The 25779-nt window shown below is 49.1% G+C and overlaps 1 protein-coding gene across 2 annotated transcripts; it reads left to right on the plus strand.

Moving 5' to 3' along the window:
• The first annotated feature begins 5346 nt into the window (after window positions 1–5346).
• Def8 (differentially expressed in FDCP 8 homolog) lies at window positions 5347–24063 on the plus strand. Of its 2 annotated transcripts, none has more exons than XM_037206348.1 (13): window positions 5347–5450; window positions 8347–8500; window positions 10245–10378; window positions 11345–11442; window positions 14467–14616; window positions 15771–15912; window positions 17091–17255; window positions 18050–18177; window positions 18289–18402; window positions 20148–20228; window positions 21019–21159; window positions 21314–21423; window positions 22241–24063. In XM_037206348.1, exons 2-13 carry the CDS (start codon window positions 8493–8495, stop codon window positions 22341–22343), a joined length of 1374 nt encoding a protein of 457 aa, XP_037062243.1. In that variant the 5' UTR covers window positions 5347–5450; window positions 8347–8492; the 3' UTR covers window positions 22344–24063. The 2 variants fall into 2 exon arrangements, with proteins under 2 accessions (XP_037062243.1, XP_028736740.1); XM_028880907.2 differs by having other exon boundaries at window positions 5353–5450; window positions 8302–8500.
• Window positions 24064–25779: the final 1716 nt, after the last annotated feature.

Raw genomic sequence — 25779 nt, forward strand, 5'->3', positions numbered from 1 at the left:
CAAAATCCAAACCAAAAAAAAAATGTGTTACTCAGTCAGGTGGTGGTGGCACACATATTTTTTAATTCTAGCACTAGAGAGGCAGAAGTAGGAGGATCTCTCTTGAGTTTGAAGCGAGCCTGATCTACAGAGCTAGTTCTAGGACAGCCAAGGCTACACAGAGAAACTCTGGTTTGAAAAACAAAACAAAATGTGGTACTCTTCTGTTCAAAAGACAATGATATACCCAGTGATGTTTACATTAAGGGATCACTGAATGCTAAAACTTTATGTGGTGGTTTGAATGAGAAAGACCCCCATAGGCTCACATATTTCAATGTTCGGTCCCAGTTAGTGGAACTGCTTGGGAAGAATTAGAAGGTGTGGCCTTGTTGGAGGAGGTGTGTCCCTGCATGTGAGCTTTGAGGTTTCGACAGCCTACACCAGGCCCCATCTCACTCTGTGCCTGCAGCTTGTGGACCAGATGTGTGAGATCTCAGCTACTGCTCCAGTGCCATGCCTGCCTGCCACTGTTCTACCCATCATGATGGTCATAGATTGAAACTCTGAAACTGTAAGCAAGCCCCTCAATTTAATGCTTTTTTTTTTCCTAGACAAGGTTTCTCTGTGTAACTCTGGCTGTCTTGGAACTCATTTTGTAGACCAGGCTGGCCTTGAACTCACAGAAATCCACATACCTCTGCCTCCTGAGTACTGGGATTAAAGATGTGAATCACCACTGGTAGACTAAGTTCTTTCTTTTATAAGTTGCCTTGGTCATGGTGTTTCATCTCAGCAATAGAACAGTAACTAAGCACCCTATCAGTAAGAATGTGAACTGGCACAACACCATTTGTAAATAATAATAACAACAACAACAACAGTTTCCTAGGAAATTAAACACAAGTTTACAATACGAGCTACCTGTTCCGCTGAGCATTTGTCAGGAGAAATAAAAGCATTTCTCCACACAAAGATGTGCACATTGACATTTATAGCAGGTTTATTTGTAATAACAGACACTGGAAACAGCCCAGATGTTCAACAGGTGAGTGCTATAGCTATGCCATGAGCCTGACCATAAAGAGCAAAGCTGGCCTAGCAAGTTCAAGGCCCTGGGTTCAATCCTCAGATCTGGAAAAAAAAGAAAGGAAGGAATGAGGGAAGGAGGGGGGGAAGGGAAGAACGGAGGGAGGGAGGGAGGGAGGAAAGCATTGCCACCTGTTAGCATTCAGACCCACTTCTTGGAATCCTGGCCAATAAGCAGATAATACCCAGGCCTGCCCAGCATCCTGACATCCTCCTCCTGACATCATCCTATGTTCTGTTCCCTTTAATAAAGGATTCCTTCCCCTTCACTCTCTCTCTTCCCCCCTCTCGCCATGAGGTAGCCCGCACCCTCCCTCCCTATCTCTCTCCTCTTTCTCTCTCCCCTCTCTTTTCCCCCCACAAAATAAAACTCTCCACTGAGTGAAGCTCCAGCAGTCCGACAGCCCACTTATAAAATAAACACACAGATGCTTATATCATTTAAACTGTTTGGCCTAATGGCTCAGGCTTCTAGCTATCTAGTTCTTACATCTTAAATTAATCCACTTCTATAAATCTATACCTTGCCACATGGCTCGTGGCTTACTGGCGTCTTCACATGCTGCTTGTCATGGTAGCGGCTGGCAGTGTCTCCCTCCGCCTTCCTGTTCTCTCAATTCTCCTCTCTGTTAGTCCCACCTATACTTCCTGCCTGGCCACTGGCCAATCAGTGTTTTATTTATTGACCAATCAGAGCAACATACAGACCATTCCACAGCAACTGAGCGTTGTCTGCATGGTGTATCTGTCTCTCACCTGCTGTGGAACACCTTGTCTCCACCCGCCAAATCCTCTCACAATACCCCCTGCTATGATGTAGAAGAGTTTCAGTTATGTGGAGTGAAAGAAGGTAGAAAAAATGAGTGTACACTACATGAATCCCTTTTTATAACCTTATAGAAAAATCCAACCTAATGGCCGGGATCGGTGGTTTTCTGGAGACAGAGGGAAATATAAGGAGGTGAACTGAAAGATGGAGTGGATTAGAGGATGATGGATAGGTTGACTATCTTAATTACAGTTTTCTCATGTCTACACATATGTCAGCATTTGTCAAACTGCATACTTCAAGGACAGTTTATTGTATGCCTATAGTATCTCAACAAAAAGTGTGAGGAAAAAGGAAAGTTCTCATTTGACCACAATCGAAGTCAGCATGGTTACAGCTGGATCACAGCTCTCTACTTTCACATCTGTTTTTACTTCACCTTGGACCTAACTTTTAATTCTGTGGGTCAACTCCTTGAGGCCTCTGTGGAGTCTAGCTTATTTCTTTCTTTTTATTTCTATCTTAGTCAGTGTTCTATGCTGCAAAGAGACACTATGGTGGTTTGAATGAAAATGCCACCCATAGACTCATATGGAGCAGCATTATTGGAGGTGTGGCCTTGTTAGAGTAGATGTGGTCTTGTTGAAGGAAGCTCGTCTCTGGGAGTGAGCTTTGAGGTTTCAGATGCTCAAGCCAGGCCCAGTGACTTTCTCTACCTGTTGCCTGCGAATCTGGATGTAGAACTATCAGCTACTCTCCAGCACCATGTCTACCTCTGAACTGTAAGCCAGCCCCCATTGAATTATTTTCCTTTATAAAAGTTGCCGTGGCCACAGTGTCTCTTCACAGTGTCAGAAACCCTAAGACAGACACCATGACCATGGCAACTCATATAAAAGAAAGCATTTTATGGGGCCTTACTTACAGTTTCAGAGGTTTAGTCCATTCTCATCATGGTGGGGAGCATGATGACATGCAGGTAGACATGGTGCTGGAGAGGTACCTGAGAGTTCTACATTTGGATCCACAGGCAGCAGGAAGGGAGAGTGAGATGCTGGGCCTGTCTTGGGCTTTTGCAACCCCAAAGTCCACCCTCTGTGACACTTTCTCCAACAAAGCCACACCTCCTAATCCCTCTCAAGTAGTGCCATTTCCTGATGACCAAGCATTCAATTTTATGAGGCTAGGGGGGCCATTCTTATTCAAACCACCGCAATTTTCCATTTTTTTCCTCTCTGAGACAGGGTCTCACGTAGTCCAGAGTGACCTTGAACTCTCATGGAGCTAAGGCTAGCCTTGAACTTCCAATCTTCCTACCACTACCTTCTAATCGTCGGGGTTACAGGCCTTGCTGCCTGTGGTGTTTGAATGAGAACATCTCCACAGGTTCATATATTTGAATTCCTAGACCCTGGATCATAGAACTTGTTTTGGGAAGAATTAGAAGGTTTTGTCACTGGGGGTGGTTTTTGTGGTTTCAAAACCCCATGCCAGGCCCAGGCTGTCCATCTTTCTGTCTGTCTCTCTCTTCCTCTCTTCCTTTCTCCCTCTTTCCCCCTCTCTTGCTTCCAACTGTGAATCGGGATGCAAGCTTTTAGCTACTGCTCCAGCACCAAGCTTGCTTCTGAAACTGCAAGCAAGCAGTTTTCTTTCTTTTTTTTGGGGGGGGGGGTTTCGAGACAGGGTTTCTCTGTGTAGCTTTGCGCCTTTCCTGGAACTCACTTGGTAGCTCAGGCTGGCCTCGAACTCACAGAGATCCACCAGCAAGCAGCTTTCTTTTATAAGCAAGATCTGTCTTGGTCTTGGTGTCTCTTCACAGCAATAGGAAAATAACTATGACGCTGTCATCCCCTAAATCTCATTTTTTTTAGATTTTATTTATTTTATTTTATGTATATGAGTGCTCTGTCTGCATCTATGCCTTTATGACAGAAGAGGCTATCAGAACTCACTACCGATGGCTGTGAGCCACTTTGTGGTTGCTGGGAATCGAACTCAGGATCTCTGGAAGAGCAGCCAGTGCCCTTAACCTCTGAGCCATATCTCCAGCCCCCGAATCTCATTTTTTAAAGTGTTTCTCATGTTCTTACCCTTCAAATCTTAAGTCAAACATCCAGCCTCCCTCTCTAATCACAGGTACCACTTTATCAGCCTGTGTTTCCTTCTTGGCGCTCCACACACACCTGGTTGATTTACTTCTCTTATTTGTCTGTCTGGTCCCTGGGAGCTGCAACCTCATCGGGGCTTCTCCATGTTGTTTTCTGGTGTTTTGCCGGAGTATGACACGCATGGCCTATAGTTGGTACTCAATAAAAATGCTATTGAATCAATGGAGGAATAGTCAGCGTCTATGGTAATTGAGAAGGAGGCAGACCTGGGTCCACCCTTGACTCTCTTTGAAGGAGAGGGACAGGTTCCACTGCTAGTGTGGACACTGGTTCATATCAGTAACTGTTACTAACTGGCTATGGAGTAGTCCACCTGCTAAGGAGACCATTTTCCACTCAGACCATCCTCATCTGGGGATTCAGTTGTTCCTGGGGCTGTGTGACTGGCACCTTTGGGTCCAAGCAGTGGTCTCGGTTTCCAGCACTGGAGAAGGAGTACAAAGTGCTTGCCTTTAGCTCTTAGCTTTGGGGATGGGGAACAGACAGCAAGTACAAATGTAAGAGGAGGGATTTCAGACAGTGATGAGTATGCTAGGGAAAGGGCCTTACCTTTCAGAGACCTCTGCTGACAACTGAGGATGGAGGCATTAGGGGAGACATTTGTCTGTCATTAGGAAAGAATGTTTCATAGAGACTGATCTGGAGAAGGCTCCAAGTATGGACTTGGCCTTTTAGGGGCGAGGAAGGAGGCTGGTGAGAGAGCTGGGAGAGCAAAGTCTGAGGCAGACTTCTTCCCCAGGACACTTCCAGTTGCTGGGCTGAGACTTGAAGGGAGCTGAGCATGGTGAGACTACCATGGCTGTGGTGGTTACCATGGAGTGGGAGAGGACTGGCTAGTCCTGGGCATTGGCAGAAGTCAGGCCCGACAAAGCATCTGGGGAATATGATCAGGAATGCACTAAAGTTTGGCTTCTTCAGGTGGGAATGATTCACCTGATATCAAAGTGTGTGTGTGTGTGTGTGTGTGTGTGTGTGTGTGTGTGTGGTGGTGGTGGTGGTGGTAGTGGTGGTGGTGGTGGTGGTGGTGGTGGTGGTGGTGGTGGTGGTGGTGGTGGTGGTGATGGTGATGGTGATGGTGGTGGTGTTTTCTCAGAATTTTGGAGCTTGAGATGCTCCTTAGGTGTCTACATGGTGGTGTCCTGGAGACTGTTGAATGTCAGAGTTGGAATTGTGGGGACGTTGAGGGGTTGCCACTGTGGTTGCTGGAACGCAATTACTAAAGGAAGAAAATTTCTCAGAAGCGAGAAAAGACTCATGGCAAAGGCAAAGCACCCATGACCCTGAGGCAGGAGACTTGGAGGCACTCTAGTGAGCCAGAGGGGCAACCGGTGTCATGAACCTCCTGGCCGGAGGCGGCAGCAGCGGGCGGCGGAGCCGGTACAATGTAGCAGCGACACCGGAGTACAGTGTAGCCAGCCGGTCCGGTACAATGTAGCGGCAGTCAGGTAAGCGGCGGAGCGGCCTCCGCAGGCGACCCGTGGGTCTGGTGGGGAAGCAGACGAGGGTACAGATCTCGGCACGCAATCGCCACTGGCCGGACTCCGGGATCCGGTTTCTGTCGCGCGCACCCAGGGCGCAGAACTGGCAGAGGCCTCAAGCAAGACGTCCAGCTCCCGGCTGCCGCCTGCTGGCTCTCCGCTGTGCGCAAGGCCTTGGTGACCTCATTGGTCTCCGCATTACATGGGGCAGAGCTTTGCATCCACAGATGGGGACCCTCGCCCCTCCAGCCCCCGGGTGGCAGTCAGAGGCTGTGTATGGGACTTCCGACATAAGGATCACAGGGCTGTCCGCCCTCTTGCCATGTTGGGCTTTTTTGAGCCTTCGGTTTCACAGTTCATGAAATAAGTGAGGAGTGTCATACAGACCTGCCCCAGTGAGGACAGGAGCATCCTCAGAATGAATTCATATTGTAATGGGTAGAAGTGTGAGCTGCGCTTCTGGGGTGGCTTCGCTGCTCCTGTTTGGGTAGTTGAGAATGGTTAGCACTGGCCCTGATTAGCCCGTATTTCCCCTCCATCCCTGCTACAGATAGGATGTACCTTGTACCTTCTCAGGCCCTCCTGTGGCCCTTGGACTAGCTCTTTTTGGTGCCTGAACCCACAGTAATACATGGGAGGCAGGCTCTTGATATCAGAAACACGTTCTGAACTTCCACCTCGTATTTCTGATGCGTCCACAGTCCCTCCATCTTTACTCAGAGAGGGCTCTGCAGGGGCTTGATAGAATAGAGTTTTGTTTCCCCCTTTCTTGAACCTTCTTTCTTGAGGCCAGCCATGAATTCTGGGTGCAGAGAGGTGGGTGGGGAAATAAGAGATGGTGTCATACTCAAAGCCAGCTGTTGCTCCCAGCAGCCTGTGCTGGGATGTTGTCTGTTTGTTCCCAGTTGTCAGGGCAATGTGATTCTCCAAACTGGTTCCAGACAAACTAGGCTGACAGGTCAAATGGCTTCAGTTGCTTAATTCATCCCCTGCCTTTGTTCCAGATCAGGTGGTGGCAGTGCCACTCAGGAGATGGCTAAGGGAACCATTTTCTTGGAAAGGTAGCCCAGAGGAGAGTTGCTGGCAAGTATTCTTGCCAAGGTCTTTGGACCCCTCTGACTATGTTCTAAAACATCAGGAGATTTCCAGGGAAGGCTTCTGAGAGTGGCTTCTGCACCCTTTGAGATTGGGCTGGTCACCATAGGATGTCAGTGGCCGCTGAGCAGCAACTCCAGTTTCTGGTGTCACCAAACTACACAGTCATCCTTCCCTTCTACCTCAGACTACTCTCTTGACTTCCAGGCAAGAGAATAGTATAAAATAAAATCTATTTATTTATTTATTATTATTAATTAATTATTGTGGTTTTTCAAAACAGCACTTCTCTGTGTAACAGCTCCAGCTGTCCTGGAACTCACTTTGTAGATCAGGCTGCCTGCCTCTGCCTCCAGAGTGCTGGAATTAAAGGCATGCGCCACTGTTGCCCAGCTTGGGACTTTTTTTTTTTTTTTTTTTTTTTTTCCTGAGACAGGGTTTCTCTGTGTAGCTTTGTGCCTTTCCTGGAACTCACTTGGTAGACCAGGCTGGCCTTGAACTCACAGAGATCCGCCTGCCTCTGCCTCCCGAGTGCTGGGATTAAAGGCATGCACCACCACTGCCCGGTGGAACTTTTTATTAATGAATTTAATCATTACAACAATCCTGATACTAGACCCCACGGATATTGTCTCGGTGGTTATGGAAATGAAGCCAGCCCGTGTGTGAACTCTTAGGCAGAAGTTTTCATTGTAAGGAGAGTTTGAGAGAAGGGAAGAGCAGGTTTGGAGAAGCTCATGCTGCCAAGAGAGAAAAGTGAAGGCATTTTATTGTTTTGGTTTGTTGGGGAGGGTAGAAGGCTTATTAGTCATGAGGCTTCCTTCTTTTTTAAACAGGGCCTCACCATGTTTCTCTGGCCGGCCTGCAACTTGTTATTTAGTATAGGTTGGCCTTGAACTCACAGAGCTCCATCTGCCTCCACTTCTTAAGAATATAGTTTTATGCTGGGCGGTGGTGGCGCACGCCTTTAATCCCAGCACTCGGGAGGCAGAGCCAGGCGGATCTCTGTGAGTTCGAGGCCAGCCTGGACTACCAAGTGAGTTCCAGGAAAGGCACAAAGCTACACAGAGAAACCCTGTCTCCAAAAAACAAAAAACAAAACAAACAACAACAACAACAACAAAAAAAAAGGTTGCCTCCCTAGTACTGGGATTAAAGGCTTGCGCCACCACTGCCCGGAGTCTTTCTCATTGTTGAAGGGAATTTTCCCATGTAAGATAGAGATAGATGGCTAGTTTGTTCTTGGAGACAGCCTGTCATTATTCTGTGCCTGGTGGAATTTTGCAATAAGAGGATGGGCAATGGGCACATCCATAGAGTGCTAACAAGAGGGGGAGGAACTGGGTGAATAACAGGCTTTATAGATTAAGGGTATGAGAGTCTGCCCCCCCCCCATATTTTTCCCTGTTACTGTTTAACCCTGCGTGGTACTATTACAATTCCTCTTTTGAGACATGAGAAATCGGGAGCAGAGAAAGGCTGTGAGGCTGGCAGAGCTGGCACTCAGGTTGAGGTTGTTCATTTTATCAACATGAGGTGACTGGAGTGGTCTATTAGAGTGTATTTTGACTGCAAGAAACAACTCTCCCTTCCAATAGCAGTAGAATAAACAAGTTTGTTTCTGCCTTACTTGACTGAAACCTAGCGGTGAGCAGCTCTAGGCTCGGTGGGATTGCTTTCGATCTTGTTACTTGGCAGTCCTCATTTGTGGCTTCTGTCGTAGCTCAAGGTGGTTCTGACAGCTTCCCCCATGACATCTGCATTCCAGACAGAGGAGAAAGGGCAGAAGCAGGATTCTGAGAAGCCCGGAGTGATCTTTCTGCTCCCGTTCTATTGATCGGAGCGGTCATATTACCATGCCTACGTGCAGGGGAGACTGGGCAATCGTGCGGCAATGATGACTCCTCACTCAGGATGAAAGGGTGAGTGAACACGGGCACAGTTTAATCTCTCCTGCACTCTGGCTAGTCCTTAGCATGCGTGGGAGGTGCTGGGCACTAGGGAGGGACCCCTGACTATAGTACGCTGTGTGACTTACCCAAAGTCACCAGCCCAGGCCACCTGCATCCCCTTAGGCAGTGGTTCTCAACTTTCCTGATACACGGGCTCTTTAATACAGTTCCTCCTGTTGTGGTGACCCCCAACCAGAACATCAGTTTTGTTGCTACTTCATAACTGCAATTTTGCTGCTGTCATGAATCATAATGTAAATATCTGACACGCGACCCCTGTGAAAGGGTCATTCAACCCAACCCCAGAAGGGGACGAGACCCACAGGTTGAGAACCACTGCCTTGGACCTTCTGTTAGCAGCTGGTAGTTCTCGTCAGACTATGGCCTTCTCCCTGAACAGAGGCAAAGCCAGCAGGAGGAGGCCTCTAGGTATTCGGAGTACCTGGCTCTAGAGAGGGCCCCGGCAGGTGTTGAGAGGAGCCATCAGTACAGGTTCCCACTCCACAGAGTGAGGACTGAGCAGGATCAGCCACTTAGAGCCTCTATTTTTCTTTTCTGTGAAAGAGCGGGGAAGGAGTCACAGATTGTCTTCTTTCTTTTTTCATTTTTGTCTTTTTTTTTTTTTTTTTGAGGGGTGGGGGTTTGAGACAGGGTTTCTTTGTATAGTTTTGTTGCCTGTCCTGGATCTCACTCTGTAGACCAGGCTGGCCTTGAACTCACAGAGACCCGCCTGGCTCTGCCTCCCGAGTGCTGGGATCAAAGGCGAGGGTCACCACACCTGTTTTGCTAAGTGTCTAAGAACTAGTTTCACCAACCAGTGCCCCGCCTCTGGGTGAGGAAACAGAGGCAGAGAGAAGCTATGGAATGTGGCCCAGCTAGATAAGTGGAGACCTGCATTCCAACCGCTTCTGTTTCATTCAGATACAGCCCTTCCCTTTTTGCCAGGGCCACCGGCTTTGTATTCCCAATGTGGGCTGAGCTCTAGGGAGGGGAAAGGGTGCCTAGTGATCTTGACGCTAAACACTTCCTGCTACATGGGATCCCAGGGCAGGAAGCTATAGGAATAGCTCAGACCACGTGGTTCTGAAGCAGGACTGGAATGCAAGTTCAAGAGGTACTAGCCCATATTAGAACCTAGACGCATTGTTGGGGCCAGGGAAGAGTGCCTAGGTCACCCTGCCAGGAGCAGGACAAGGATGGGCCTTGGATTTGGCTCCACCGGTGAACTGGGATGGTATTTTTGGGTGCTCTGCTTTATATGGAGCACCCCAAGTAAGGGGACAGGAAGGAAGATCCAGTTCCAAGAGGTGTGTCTCGTATTAACAGGCTAGCAGCAGGGGCCTGGCTGGCCTGGGGCCAAGTGAGAAACTTGCCATTTGAGGCCCATCAAAGAGCCAGTAGCCCCAGGGCTGGAACCCTACAGCATCTGGGGCCAAAGGAGCTCTGCACAGGAGCAGGCACCCTGGAATAAGCCTGTACCCCTGGGCTAGCCCTCATCACTGGAGGCTCTTCTGAGACCACACTGCCTGTGGAGCCTGGTTAGAGGTAGCTGAGGTGGCCTGTGGGGAGGAGAAGGATGAGGCTCCTTTGTGGGGTTGCCCTGCACTATCTCCCAGCCTCTGGGAAGTGAAAGAGACAGGGTACTGGAGAAAAGGGGTGAGCCATGATAAGCTTGGGACTTGGCCACCCATCTCAGCCATGCTGGGCCTTGCAGGTGGGATGCTATGGAATATGATGAGAAGCTGGCTCGGTTCCGGCAGGCCCACCTCAACCCTTTCAACAAGCCGCTTGGACCAAGACAACATGAACAGGACCCCAGTGAGAAGTCCCAAGAAGTCACTTCTGAAGGTGAGCACTGCAGGGTGAGGGCTGTATAGACGGACACCTTACACCAGCCTCTCCACTCTTTCTGCCTGTGGCTCTTCCCGTGGGGTGGGCATAGTCGCTTTCCACCTGACCAGAATGAACACTCTAGAGGGCAGGGATCTGAGTCTGGAGAATCACCGTTGAGTTCCCGGGCCTCACACGTATGTGCTTAGTGAACACTTGGAGAAAACTCAGAGCCAAGATCTAGGGAGAAGAGTCGAATGAATGAAATGTCTGTGGACAGACCTTCACCTTCTTGGGATCAGAAAGGGAGGAGGACAGTCATTTTGGATAAGATAATTAGAGTCTTGGGACCAGAGTGGTTGTTTGGGTGGCCTGAAGTTCACACAGGACTTCATGAATTGTGTGATGTAGACAGTGAGTGGTTTTTCTTCAGTCACACAGGAAGCATCTGCCTTAGAAATTGGGACAATTTTTTGTTTGTTTGTTTGTTTGTTTATTTGGAGACTGGGTCTCTATAGCCAAGGTTGGTCTGAAACTGAAACTAGTGATTCTATTTCAGCTTCCCAAAGGTTGGCATTGCAGGCATGTATGGCCACACCCAGTTTGGGATGTTTCTATAATGCTACCTGTGGACCTCCCTGGGCACTACCAGTATTGCTTCACAAGTTTTTGTTGTTGTTATTGTTGTTGTTTTAGCAAAGCACAAGAGTCAGACTTCCTACAAGGGGATCAGGAACTGGAACCTTTCACTTGTAACTTTAATTAGTGCTTTTTGGTCTTCACAGTGAGACAGAGTCGCTTACAAATGCCAACTGGACAGAAGCAGACAGCTGAGTGGTGCCTAGTTTTCCCTGGTACCCCCTTTCTGTGGGCTCCCCAACACTCTGGCTTGATTCTATCCACCCCAGCTACCTCCCCGGGTAATGAGGAGAAAGAGCAGCAGGCAGACCTTTGCCACCTTTCATGCATGTTTTCTTACTCCAGAGACTCTGCCTGAGCTGCCCACTGGGGAGCCTGAGTTCCACTACTCTGAGCGCGTGATGGATCTTGGCCTGTCTGAAGACCACTTTTCCCGCCCCGTGGTAAGATTTGGAGTCTAGACCCTTATGTAGGTGTTATCCACATCACGGTACTTCCAGGTGGCTAGCGGTCTAGACACTCTCCTGAGCTGGGGTGCAGCTTCCTTTCTAGGTAGCCACTACTGTTGGACTCAGTGGCTCCCAAGTCAGTCAAGTCTCCTGGGTTTCGAATCTGAAACATACATGGTACCTGACCTCATCTTCAAAGTCTGAGGGTCTAGAGACAGCTTGGGGAAGGGAGATGGAGCTCCTCTTTCATTCATTCATCCATCCACCCATCCATCCATGCATTCATTCATTCACCTGTGTATGTATGTATGTATGTATGTATGTATGTTAATTTTTATTTGAGACAGAGTCACACCATATTACTTTGGCTGGCCTGGAACTCACTATGTAGACCAGGCTGGCCTTGGCACTTAAAGAGATCTGCCTGCCTCTGCCTCCTGAGTGCTGGGATCAAAGGTGTGTGCCACTACGCTTAGCTCGTGTATGTATATAATTTTTATGTGTGTGTCTGTACACTAGAGATTAGACTCAGAGCCTCAGGAATGCTCAGGAATACAACTGAGGTATATCTCCAGCCTCAAACCCCTCTTTTAAAAAAGATTTATTTATTTTTATTTTGTGTGTTTATGTGAGTGGCTGCATGTATGTATGTACACCACATGTGTGCCTGTGGGGCCAGAAGAGGGTATTGGATCTCTTGGAGCTGGAATTATAGGCATCTGAGAACCACTGTGTGGGTACTGGGAACTGATTTAATATCTCTGCAAGAGGAACAAGTGGTTTTTTTTTTTTTTTTTTTTTTTTTTTTTTGTTTTTTTTTTTTTAGGTTTTTTAAGATAACATTTCTCTGTAGCCCTATCCTGGAACTTGCTCTGTAGACCAGGCTGGCCTTGAACTCACAGAGACCCACCTGCCTCTGCTTCCCGAGTGCTGGGACTAAAGGTGTGCGCTGTACCACCCAGGTACCACCCAGCTAGGAGCAAGTGCTCTTGACTGCTGAGCTGTCACTCCAGCCCTCACTCTCCCAGTTTTCTCTCAGAGCTGAGGACCGAACCCAGGGCCTTGCGCTTGCTAGGCAAGCGCTCTACCACTGAGCTAAATCCCCAACCCTCCTATTTTTAACTTTTCATTTTGAAATTAATTCTTCCTAAGTTTCTACGGCCAGCCTGAAACTTGCTTTGTAGCCCAGGCAGCTCTTGAATTTTTTAATGCCTCAGACTCTCAACTAGTTAGATTACATGCCCATGCCATCAGGCCCAGGGTGTTTTCTGTCTTTTATAACATGTCTCACACTTCCTCTTAGCCTCAAAATGAGCTCCAAAGAGGAAGGAAGGGCACCACTACCTTTCTGCCTGGGTCTTTTGAAAGCCCGTCATGTGGAAGGAGGAGGGTGTCTCTTGAGGGCAGAGTCAGCTGACCACCTCCTACACACACACACACACACACACACACACACACACACACACACACACAACACGCTCTGAGGTCTGAACCTGGAAGCAGAGCGCATTCTAGGTCTGGAGCCTTAGCTAGGCTCTGAGCTTCTGGGGCAGTATATGAGAAAGCACCTGGAAGTACTGAGTCTGGGGTGAGTGCACCTTCAGGCTGCTTCACTGGCTTCTTAGCCTTTAGGCCAGAGACCTCTTCCTCATTTTCTCAGCTTTCTTTTTAGAAATGAAACAGCATGGCTAAAAAGGCTGTGGATTTGGATTTCTAAAGAGGAAGTGTGTGTGTGTGTGTGTGTGTGTGTGTGTGTGTGTGTGTGTGTGTGTAATGTTGGGGGCCTCTGGCGTGTTAGATAAGCACTCTACTACTGACTAACACTCCCAGCTCTTCGACGTCATCCCCACTTCCCACCCCCATGAGACAGGGTTTCTCTCTACATAACTTTGGCTGTTCTGGAACTCGGCTCTGTAGACCAGCCTGGCCTGGAACTCAGAAATCCACCTGCTTCTGCCTCCTGTGCTGGATTAAAGGCCTGTGCCACCTGGGCCTGGCATTTTAAAAAACATTTTCTTAATTGTGTGTTTGGTATATGTGTCTGTACATGAGTACATGATATTTATTTATTTGTTTGTTTTTGTTTGTTTGAGATAGGGTCTTGCTTTGTAGCCCTGGCTGGCCTGGGATTCGCTAAGTAGATCAGACTGGCTTCTAATTCACAGAGATCCACCTGCCTCTGTCTCACCTGCTCCACCTTGTTTATTTATTTTGAGACAGAGTCTCACTGAACCTGGAGCTCACTTATTCAGCCAGCCCAACTGACCAAGGAACACGGGATCATCCTGCTTCCATTTCCCCAGCACTAGGGTTATAGACTTGTTCTGCCACACGCAGCATTTTATCTATGTGCGGGGTCCCCTCTCAGGTCCTCATTCTTGAATGGCAGGCACCTCACTGATTGTCATCTCCCCAGCCCCTTATTTTGTCTTTAGGACAGGTTCTCAAGTAGCCCAGGTTGGCCTCAAACTTTTTTTTTTTTTTTGGTTTTTTTCGAGACAGGGTTTCTCTGTAGCTTTGCGCCTTTCCTGGAACTCACTTGGTAGCCCAGGCTGGCCTCGAACTCACAGAGATCCGCCTGGCTCTGCCTCCCGAGTGCTGGGATTAAAGGCGTGCGCCACCACTGCCCGGCTGGCCTCAAACTTTTATCTTCCTGCCTCCACCTTCTGTTTGGATTACAGACCATCAAGGGAGGTTTATTTGGTGCTGGGGACCGAACCCAGGACCTCGTGTATGCTAGGCAAGCACTTCATCAACCGAGGCAGCTGTGGAAGTTGTCTTTCGGAAAGTCTCCCAAATTAAGTGTTTAGAGGCCCGTGGGTAGATCGGTCCAGCTAGGAGCAGGGAGCACAAGTGGATTCTTAAGTGTTGCTAACTCTCCTGGGCCTTGAGCAAGTCCTCATCTGGGTGAAGGAGCTGAGGTCTGCTATGTGCCTAAGTACTCATGAGGACAGGCCTACCTTCCATGGGGAGGGGCTTCCAGGTGGTCATCTGACTGTGGCCTTCCAACCTGGGTAGGGTCTTTTCCTGGCCTCTGATGTCCAGCAGCTGCGGCAGGCAATTGAAGAGTGCAAGCAGGTGATTCTGGAGCTGCCGGAGCAGTCAGAGAAACAGAAGGATGCTGTGGTGAGGCTGATTCACCTCCGGCTGAAGCTCCAGGAGCTGAAGGTGGGTACGGACCTGCTCTGCCACAGATGTGCCTGGAGCATGGCTGGAACCATGGGAGGCAGGAGGACAGGGTGCCATTGGCTCCTTCCAGGGGGTGGGGGAGAGAAAAGCAGGGTGAAAGTGTAGGCTAGTCACTTCCCTGGTAGGACAGCCCCTCTTGATTTGGAGGGACAGAAAGCTAATCCTAAGGTATTTAGAGCAAAGGTAAGAAAGACTGTTTTGTTAACCATTTGGGGGGAGGGCAGCTCCTAACAACGTCAGGAATCTTGTACTCTTTTGATCTACTTTGTGTTGAATCGGCCTTCAGGTAGGCACTCGGAGGTGGCAGGGCTGACCTCAGCAACTGAAACCTGTCTTTCCACAAGTTTACCTTTCTCAATGTGGGCAGGAGGTCAGTGATGACTGATTAGCCAGGCCTGGGTCACAAGCTTAGGGACATTCACAGTAATTGATTAGACTTGGATTATGCATGTGCTTGTTCCGGAAACCATCACAGCTGTTGGTGAGTTTTGTGACCACCCACTGAAGCAAGTGTGTTGACAGCTCTTTGAGTTGTGTGACCTGGGAGGAGTGATAACCTGAAGGTGTCAGCAGGAGGTGACAGTGTATCATAGAATCCACCCCAGGTTTTAGTCCCAAGCCTGTGTTTTTTTTTTTTTTTGGCTTGGTGGTCTGTTGTATCCCTTGTACTGACTCTGAAACTCTGGGAGTTTAAAGTGGATATTCGTTAGGGAATAGGTAAGGATAGATATGGTAGCAAGCATATGCCAGGAACAGTGCTTGTTTTCCTCATGAAAGAAAACCACTCACTTGGAGAGCCCTAGGTCATCCTTTCTGTTACTCTGCCAGATCCTGAAGGGAGTCTGAGGTCACCCTACCACAGCAAACAGAAGGGCCGAGGCAACATCCCTCCTGCTTACAGGCCCTTGGGACTGTACAGCTGTACCTGGATGCAAAGAGGCCGAGGAAAGTTGGGTGTGTTCTCGAGGGTTGGTACCCAGCTACAGTTGTGTTGCTAAGGAGGGAAGGGGAAGATGCGTTTGGGGTGAAACTCAGCATCTCTGCTACAGGCAGTTCCTGGAAGGCATTTGCTGACCTTCTGGAGTGAAGGGAAGGAGCTACAGCTTAGCTCACCTATGACTTTTCCCCTTCAGGATCCCAATGAGGAGGAACCCAATATCCGGGTTCTCCTAGAGCATCGATTCTACAAGGAGAAGAGCAAGAGTGTCAAGCAAACCTGTGATAAGTGCAACACCATCATCTGGGGCCTCATCCAGACCTGGTACACCTGTACAGGTAGGCCAGGACCAAGACTCACTCCTGTAGACGCTCTGCTCCCAGACGTGGGTCCCGTTCAAGTGACTTGTCCAGAGTGTACAGATGACCACGCATTGCCGTGCGCTGGAGAGGGGAGGAGCAGAGGAGACCAGTGTGCCTACCTTCACTGGCTATGATTCTAGATTCGAGCTGTTTGGTATAGTGCTGATGAGTCACAGAAGGTTTTTGAAATTAAAATTCACCTGAGTTGAGTATGTAGATTAGTTTTATTATCTACTTTGCAAATGCTCGGTAGCCACATGAGGCTGGTGGTTACCATATTGGATAGTGCAGAGAGAGTGCTGCAGAATGATGATACTGTTCTGTGTGAGAAGCCAGATTAGGAAACGGCATGCTATGACAGCGCTAGGAAGGAACACTGAAGGGGGATAATATTTATAGGGGGTACAGCGGGTACTATTTTTGGTAAACTGAAAAGACTCATATGACAGTTTAAGCAAGCACTTGGAGGTCAGGGTGCAAGCCAGGAGTATTATCTAAGGAGGAAGGATGTGGTATGGGGGAGTCTTATATGCAAAGGCCCTGTGGTTGATGTGTGTCTGTTGCCTGCGAGGATAAGTACCACGTCTAAGGGGAGGTGTAGTAGAGGTACCATCAGAGGAGACCAAGGACATTTCTGTATGTGCAGTGAGGACTATACATGGGTGCTGAATACTTAGACTCTGGTTGCTAAGTTGAGCTGGAAGGGAGGGTCATCTCTGATGAAGGTTGAGTGTTGTGTGAGGAGTGGGTGAGGTCAGTGCTGGCTGCAGAAATAAGTGAGGAGTCAGGATGACTCATGCTGTAGTCTCAACCCCAGAAGGATAGAGTCGCTGAAACCTGAGATAGATGGAGAGGACAGTTGAGATGTAAGAGAAGAAACTTCACTGGAAAGCTTGGGTTTGATGGATGCTAATGACAGGTCGACACTATAGATGTGTGAGTCATGGTTAAGAGACAGAGCTCGGCGTCCAGAGACATGAGGACCTTTGAGATGCTGAGCTACTCAGTAGTGCAAGGAGAAAGTCTTGAGTTGATGTGGACACTGGAGGGGCACTGATGGGGTATGTGTGTGGAGCAGTCCAGCTGAAGGTCATCCTAGGCTGTGGCGATCCACACCACAACTTTTGAGAGATATGGGTATTTTCCCACTGCAGGGTGTTATTACCGCTGTCACAGCAAGTGCCTGAACCTCATCTCCAAACCCTGTGTCAGCTCCAAGGTTAGTCACCAGGCTGAGTATGAGCTGAACATCTGCCCTGAGACTGGGCTGGACAGCCAGGACTACCGATGTGCTGAGTGCCGGGCCCCCATCTCTCTGCGTGAGTGAACGATGGGGTCCTCTTCCAAGTTGGGGGAGAACAGTGGCAGAGCTGGTCCAGGAAGGACACCTGGCTGCTGTGTGAGAAAGATGTACTACAACAGCTGAGTGAGGGCCTGGGGCCAGCACAGTCCATGGGCCTTGTTTTTGGGATGTCACAAAGGGAAGTTATTGCCATTCCTCCAGTCCCCACGGGAATAGTCAGTTTCCGGCTGTTTCCTGACTTGTCCACGTCTCTCCAGGGCTGATCTCTGATCTCTGACTATAGTGCCTTTGTGTTCCCACCGTCACAGAGAGCCCACAAAGGCAAGGGCTAGGGGAAAACAAATGATGCCGCACTGGCGATGTGCTTGCTTAGCATGAAATGAAAACATTCTTGAGATGGAAGTATTAACTACTATGAACTTGTGGGGTCCCTTCAGGGGTTCTTTCTGTCTTCCTACTCTGTGGTCTCATTTTGCCGAGACACTGGGATGGCCGAGGGCCTCCTGGATGAGAATGGGTAAGTCAAGTCTGGGGGGGCGGTACGGGGGACCCCTAACTCAGCTCACACTTTACTGCAGCCTTGGTGAGGGAGGATAGACCACATGGTGCGCGTCCTTGGGCGGGGCAGGCAGACCGTAGTCCCTCCTAGCTGTCTGACCTCGGAACACCCCGCCCCCACAGGAGGTGGGCAGGCAGACCGTGGTCCCTCCTGGCTGTCTGACCTCGGAACACCCCGCCCCCACAGGAGGTGGGCAGGCAGACCGTAGTCCCTCCTGGCTGTCTGACCTCGGCACAACCCCGCCCCCACAGGAGGTGTGCCTAGCGAGGCCCGACAGTGCGACTACACTGGCCAGTACTACTGCACCCACTGCCACTGGAACGACCTGGCCGTGATCCCCGCCCGAGTGGTGCATAACTGGGACTTTGAGCCACGCAAGGTTGGTTCGGGAGATGCGGTGCTTGTGAGGGTGGGGAGGGAGAGCAGGGCGAAGGTGGGCACGGCCCCACCGGGCCCCGCTCGGCAAGCTGGTCACTCAGCTACCCTGCAGGTGTCCCGCTGCAGCATGCGCTACCTGGCATTGATGGTGTCTCGGCCAGTGCTCCGGCTCCGGGAGATTAACCCTCTGCTGTTTAACTACGTGGAAGAGCTGGTGGAGATCCGGGTGAGGATGGTGGGCCCTGCGTAGGGTTGGGGTGGACTTGTCTCCCCATGGGAGGCTCTGGGCAGAGGAGGTGGGATACTTGCACAGGCTCCTTGCTATCTCTTGGATCAAAATGTTACAACCAGCTGGGCAGCGGTGGCGCACGCCTTTAATCTCAGCACTAAGGAGGCAGAGGCAGGTTCTAGGCCAGCCTGGGCTACAGAGTGAGATCCCGGACAGGCACCAAAACTACAAAGAGAAACCCTGCCTCAAAAAACAAAACAAAACAAAACAAAAAGTTATAACCATAAAAACAATGTGAAATTCTCTAATAATCTCATTGAAAAAGCAGAACCTAGGGTGGTGGCTCATCCCTGTGATGTTAGCATTAGGGGCCTGGGTAGGAGGATCACTAGTGTGAGGTCAGCCTGAGCTAGATAGTCAGAGAGCTTATCAGAAACTCTGTGTGTGTGTGTGTGTGTGTGTGTGTGTGTGAGAGAGAGAGAGAGAGAGAGAGAGAGAGAGAGAGAGAGAGAGAAGGCGAAATACAATTTTAATTCTATCCATCTGTCAATCAACTGTCTATCTATTTACCTACCTGGCTGGGGATGTAGTTCAGATGAATGAAACTCAGATATAGGAAGCACTGGGTTCAGTTCCTAGCATTGCATAAATCTGCATGGTAGCACATGTAGCTCAGGCTGACCTTGAATTTGATATATAGCTGAGGTTGGTCTTGAACTCTGATCCTCCTGTCTCTACCTCCCAAGTGTGGATATACAGCAGGTTTGTGCTTCTACACCTATCTAGTAGTATATTTTCTTCAGCCCAATAGAATCAAAATATTATTATAATACACAATCAACATACAAAATTGTCAAGCTATTTTATTCTCTTTTTATGTGTACTATAACTTTGAATTCTAGTGTGTACCCTATACTCACAGCAATCCAAGTGAATACTAGACATTTTTAGCAGCTCTATATGGCTTTTGGCCGCTTGTAGCCAGAAGAGTCGGGGCTGAGGTCAGAAGGTGCTGTAGTTCAGGCAGGAGTTGATGATGTCGTGGGCAAGTTAGTAGAAAGGACTTAGAGACTATGTTTTAGGGGAGGGGTCTGAGTCAGAGCAGGTGAGTGGTCAAGGCCAAGGCATTGATGAGCAGTATGAGATCTGCCTAGGATTTTGGAGGGTTTTTTTTGTTTCTTTGTTTTTATTTGTGTGTTTTTGTTTTTTCGAGACAGGGTTTCTCTGTGTAGCTTTGCGCCTTTCCTGGAACTCACTTGGTAGCCCAGGCTAGTCTCAAACTCACAGAGATCCGCCTGCCTCTGCCTCCCGGGTGCTGGGATTAAAGGTGTGCGCCACTACCGCCCAGCCTGCCTAGGATTTTGGCTCACTGTGTTGGATATGACTTAGTGCTGACTTGAGGGCGGGGGGGATGGGCCCACTGCTTGTCTCTAGGACTGAGCTAAGTGACATGAATGGGAGATCTCAAGAAGCATGTTTAATGAACCTCAAGATCCTATGTAGCTCAGAAACTGATTTGCATTTGAGGTTGGCTAGACCATTCAAATGTACGACCATCTTGTGGAATTTGAGGGCACTTTCCCCAGTTCCTGCTAACCCTGCTGTCACCCACAGTATGAGGAGAAGCCCCCCTGTGCGCACGGCCCCTGTAAAGCCAGTACAAAACCAGCCCCTTAGCCTTACAGAAACAGCACCACCAGTGTGCCGTGGCTGAGATGTCCACCTGCTGTCTGTGTCTGCAGAAGCTGCGCCAGGACATCCTGCTCATGAAGCCATACTTCATCACCTGCAAGGAGGCCATGGAGGCACGCTTGCTGCTGCAGGTCAGACTGCTAGAGGGACAGGTCTCAGAGAGCCCGTCGGGGTGATCGGATGCTTCCTGCTCAGATTCTTCAGATAACGCAGTAGCCCGACAGGTTATGCTTCTAGCAGCCTTCCAAACTTCTTATTCTGGGAATGTCATCTAAAACAAACCGTCAAATATTCTACACACAACAGTGTTCTCTGATGATCTGTTTGGGAAACTAAGATAAGCCATTGTCGGGTTTAGCTTTCATGGAGGTGGCCTTGACCTTAGCCTCCTCGGGCAGGTTGAACAAAACCCAAGTTTAAGACTCACCCACTGCTTTGCTCAATAAGTAATCTCAGAGACTGTTCTGAATTATGCCAATAGTTAGCAAGACGGGCCCTTGGAGAGTGGCCGATGGGTCCGGAAGGCAAGGGAAATGGGCAGTCTGTCGGGGTGTGAGCACTGTGCATGGAAGCAAGCAGGGCAAGGGGTAGGAAGAACTGGAAGGTGCTAATCAGAGACCAGGAGCAGGAAGAGGTGTGGATGGCAGGGGAAAGCTGTTGTGAGGGGTGAGGAGCACCGAACAGCCATCGTGGCTGGAGGGGCGTTTTAGGTGTGTGCCATGGGGGGCATATAGATCAGGAAATGTTGCCCTGGCCATATCTGCCCTTTGGCTTCTCCAGCTCTTGAGGTCCCTATACAGACACTCTATGAAACGTGTGGTTTCCACAAGAACCCTGGGCCCTGACAACAGGCGTGGCCATGGGCGGGGAATGGGGGACCCTTTCCCTGCATTTGGAGTAACACCCGCTGGGTCTTGGCAGCTCCAGGACCGACAGCATTTTGTGGAGAACGATGAGATGTACTCTATCCAGGACCTCTTAGAGGTCCACATGGGCCGCCTCAGCTGCTCGCTCACTGAGATCCACACGCTCTTTGCCAAGCACATCAAGCTGGACTGTGAGGTGGGTTTCCTCATCGCCTCCGTGATCATGGCCCTGTCTAGAGGAGACTCTCACCTGTTCTGTCCACCAGCCCTCAGGATCAGGATTGCCCAGTGTATTCCTGACCTGAGTTGGCATTATTTGCCAGTCATTAATACGATTCCCTTTCCAACAGCGGTGCCAAGCCAAGGGGTTCGTGTGTGAACTCTGCAAAGAAGGTGACGTGCTGTTCCCATTTGACAGCCATACCTCTGTGTGCACCGACTGTTCCGCCGTCTTCCACAGGTGGGTGTGGCCGTGGCTCACTCTCAGGCTAGGTATTGAGGCTGCTCCCTGCCTTCTAAGCAGAATGCCTTCCCTTGTCCCTGGCTGCAGCTGGTCCTGTGAAGCCTGTTGCCCAGGAGAGAGGAGGTAGACGTTTGGGCTTTTGCTGTCTGGTGTTCAGAGCCCTTTGTTAGGCCCTGATTAAAAGTTCCATTAAGGGGCTAGGAATGTAGCCTAGCATGCAGGAAGCCTTGGGTTTGATTTCTCGTGCAGACTAGAGCTGGGCATGGTAGTACACGTCTGTCATCTTAGCCCGAAGAGAAAAGTTTATAAACCAAAATAACAAAGGAGTCTGCTGAGTGAGCCCTAACATACTTTGACACACAGTTTGGGAACCAGGGGTAGGAGCTGCATTAGTGTTAATAAATGATGGAGATGGCCGAATAAGTAAGAGCTCAGAGGGCTGGCTAGATAGCTCAGTAGGTAAAGGAGCTTGCTGCCAAGCCTAGGAAAGAGAACCACCTCCTGCAAGTTGTTCCTGTCTTCCACAAGTGTATCATGACATGTGTGTGCCTACCTTCACATGTACAGGTACACATACAACAAATTAAAAAAGCTTAGAGCCTGGGGATGATTGCGGGAAGCCGGACTCTCTGCAGTAGAGGCTAGCACCTATGTACCAGGCTTTGTGGTAAATCATACTTGGATGCAGATTCTGCTTCTGCTCTGGGGCTGTGAGCATCTCTGAGCTTGGTTGCCTATTTGCAGGAAGATACTGAGAGCTAGCCTGGGATGTCAAGTGTTCTGTGCAGAACCCAGCCTATCTTTCTAACCTCAGGGACTGCTATTACGACAACTCAACCACGTGCCCCAAGTGTGCCCGGCTCAACTTGAGGAAGCAGTCACTGTTCCAGGAACCCGGTCTGGATGTGGATGCCTAGAACATTGGAGGAGACACCAGGCACCATATCCTCCCCTCTGCCTGTCAACCTGCTGGCATTGCCAGCCAGGTGTTCATTCTCCTCTGGAGACCCCTGAGTGCATTCTCTGGGCCTCTTCGTCTCTTTGGGGCCAGAAGGAAGTGACTGGTAGCCACCAGGACTCTCATTCCGCAGGTGCTTGCTGAGACTTGGAGTTCTTTGCCTGGCTGTTTTTTGGGTGTGCTGCTACAAGGGGTCAGAATGCTGCTGCTGCCCCACTGTAGGACTCCTTAGGCAGGGGAGCCTGGGTGTGGCTCCCCAGGAAAGTGGGGAGTCACTCTACTGTGGCACAGAGCCCTCCAGTCCTTTACAACCAATCCTTCTGGGCCTTAGAGAGGGCCCTGTCTTGTCTACACTACCCTGACAACTGGTCGGAAACTCCAGAGGCCTGTCCAGTGAGACCAGAGGAAGCCTCCTGACTGAGTTTTATCTTTGCCGTAGATAATTTAGGTTCTGCTTAGGGGCTTCTGTCCCTCTTAGCACCTTGTCTCCTTAGGGCTTCAGGTTTTCTCTGACTGGGGCTGTTCACAATGGTGTCCCACGCACGGACTGTCTCAGCATCCTGAGAGTCCTCTTCCTCCTCAGTCTGTCAGTCCTGTGTGTTTCCCTGCCCTGTTTGTACAATAGGGAGGGAGGGGTCTGTGGGGCTTTTCTTGGCAGATACGCCTGCCAAGCCTGCCGTAGCCTGGTCCACTTCATCCTGGTGCTCTGAGCTGGGCAGCTGGGGGCTCCTCTTGAGGAAGATATCTCAGTCTCCAGTTACATAGGTGGGACCTGTGTCCCGGGAACAGGTTCAAGGTCAGGTTAGCTGGTCAGTTGTTGTTGGCCAGTGTGGCATATGGGGGACCAAATTTTCCCACAGAAGTCTGCCCTGTTGCTGCAGGGCTCTGCTTAAAGATGACCAGTTACTGAGTTTTGATTTAGGAGCCTGAGGCCAAGAGCTAGGAGGAATATTTGCTTGAGAGAGACCCAAGCAGGAGCTCTATGGCCCATGCAGGAAAGTCTAGGCTTTGAAGGTAGGCATGACCTACAGCTTTCCAGTGAGGCACATTCCACCTCCATGCACACACCCCATAAATCTTAGGGTTGAAGGTGTGTAGAGTCAAGGGGCTCTCAGAATCTGGCTTGTGTCTTTCTTCCCCAGGAAGCAGGAATCGTTTGCACCTGCCCCTTTGCTCCCTGCCTGTGAATTGCCTTTGACACACACGGGTGGTGGGCAGAGGCCAAGGAGTGTCCCAACTTGGATTTCCCTCACCTTTAATGAGGCACAAGAAGGGATGCCTCAACCAGCAGGATGAAGCTTAGCTTGCTGGCCTGTCTGAGGGGTGGATGGACATACTGCCACCTCTCTCTTGCTCCTCTGTACCATCAGGTGGCTTTACTCTTGCGATCTTTTCTGTTTCAATTTTCCCATCTGGAAAATAGGGAAAGTGGAGTTGACCTACCTCAGGGTGGAAGAATAAGGATTCCTTTGCTTGTGATGTGGGTCAGCAGCAGGTCCCTGTCCTGCTTCCTCTTTGGTGTTAAAGAGGGTCTTCAAACCAAATGCCATTTCCCCACACCCCCGAATCTTTGTGTTTCTTACCACTATATCACATTTCTGTCCTGTGCTATTGGCCCTTCCTGAACTGTGTAATCAGCATCACATGTTCCCAGCTATAAATCATAGTGTCTAAAGAAATGTTACAAGTCTGGTGATGGTTGAACAAAGTGTGGGGACCCCTCTTACAATACACTCCAAACCTCCTTCCTCAGTACCTCTTCTCTGCCTTCGACTTCAAGGTGATGTAGATTTTCATGGGTCCCTCTGTGAGTCTACAGCTTGGTAAGAAGAGTCTAGCCAGTCAAGTGGCGGCAGTAGTGATGCATGCCTTTAATCCCAGCATTCAGGAGGTAGAGGCAGAAGCAGGTAGATCTCCAAGTTCAAGGCCAGCCTGGTCTACAGAGCGAGTTCCAGGACAGCCAGGGCTACATAGAGAAATCCTGTCTTGAAAATACAAAATACGAGGCCAGCCTGGAGTTAGTTCCAGGAAAGGCGCAAAGCTACACAGAGAAACCCTATCTTGGGAGAAAAAAAAAATCTAGCCAGGAGCAAAAGCCCATTTGCATGGCTAACACTTATGGAAGAGTACACCCAGTGATATCCAGCATGGAACCAGGGAGGCCCAGTCATGACCATGCCATTTTCTCAGTCTCATTAAGTATGGGCTATCTAGACTGGTGTATTATGAATCTTGGATAAAGCAGAGTTCAGACACACAAGCCAATTACAGATTTAGGGAAACATCTTGGCCTTCCCTATTTCATGGGTTTCAGTATGGTATTTGAGGATAAATAATATTTAGGGGTTCACTGGGAGAAACATTTATAATGGTGTCAGACAAGGCCTGAGCCTTTTCTGACAATGTGTAGAGAAAAATTTCCCAATTTTTCTTGGTCTTCATTTGGGTGAGATGGGATGCCCACACATGGGGTTTAGGTTCCAGGAATTTCACATATTTTACCATTTCTCATGTACTTGGCATATAAGGAATGCTCTGTAATAGGAACTTTGTTTCTCTGCAGCCCTTGATTGTCTTGTTTACTTAAGTATGAGACCATCGGATTGTATAATCATGGCAGACTCAGCAAGAGCTCTACGTGAGCTCCTGGAAACATCACTCATCTCTGTAAGCCAGATGCAGGAAAAGTGCCATGATTGCAGTTCAAGGTCATGACCTTTGCCTTGAATAATGTTTTCAATGCACTGGCTTTAGAGGAACTATAAACACTCTTTCAGTATGTCCCAGTATGGTAGTGTACCCCCAAAGTCTCAACACTTGAAAGAAGGGAATATCCAGAGTCAGAGGTCAGCTTGGGACATAGAGTGGGAAAATGTTTTATGATTTCCCCCAAATAGGACACCCTCAAACAATTCAATCTTCATAGGCTAAATTGCTGTTACCCTATGCCAGAGAGAAGCCTAAGCACTTGGGGTTATTTCTTTCCTTCTATTGGCACACCCACATACCCACAGAAGACTCTGGGTTGAGATGCCTCCAACCACAGGTCAGGGACTGTAGCTGCACTTTGGATGTCCTCCACCTAGGAATGTACAGCTCCCTTTCAGGTTTCAAGTGTTATTTTCTTTTGATGCTTTTATTTTAAAATAGGCAAAACTTCCTATTTGCCCATTTTCTGGATTCCCTAAATGTTAACATTTTGCCCTGTTCATTTTATTTTTATTTTCTGCGTGTACACTTGTGAGCATGTGTGTGCATGTATGTATGTGTGTGTGTGTGTGTAATCATTTGTTTTTAATTTTTAGATATTGCCCCTTCTAAATTCACATTTATATTACTCTAGAATGTTTTTTTTTTTTTTTTTTTTAAGGCTGGAGAATTGGCTTAGTAGTTAA

The sequence above is a fragment of the Peromyscus leucopus genome, chromosome 5 (genome assembly GCF_004664715.2).
Source record: "Peromyscus leucopus breed LL Stock chromosome 5, UCI_PerLeu_2.1, whole genome shotgun sequence".
Classification (NCBI taxonomy): domain Eukaryota; kingdom Metazoa; phylum Chordata; class Mammalia; order Rodentia; family Cricetidae; genus Peromyscus; species Peromyscus leucopus.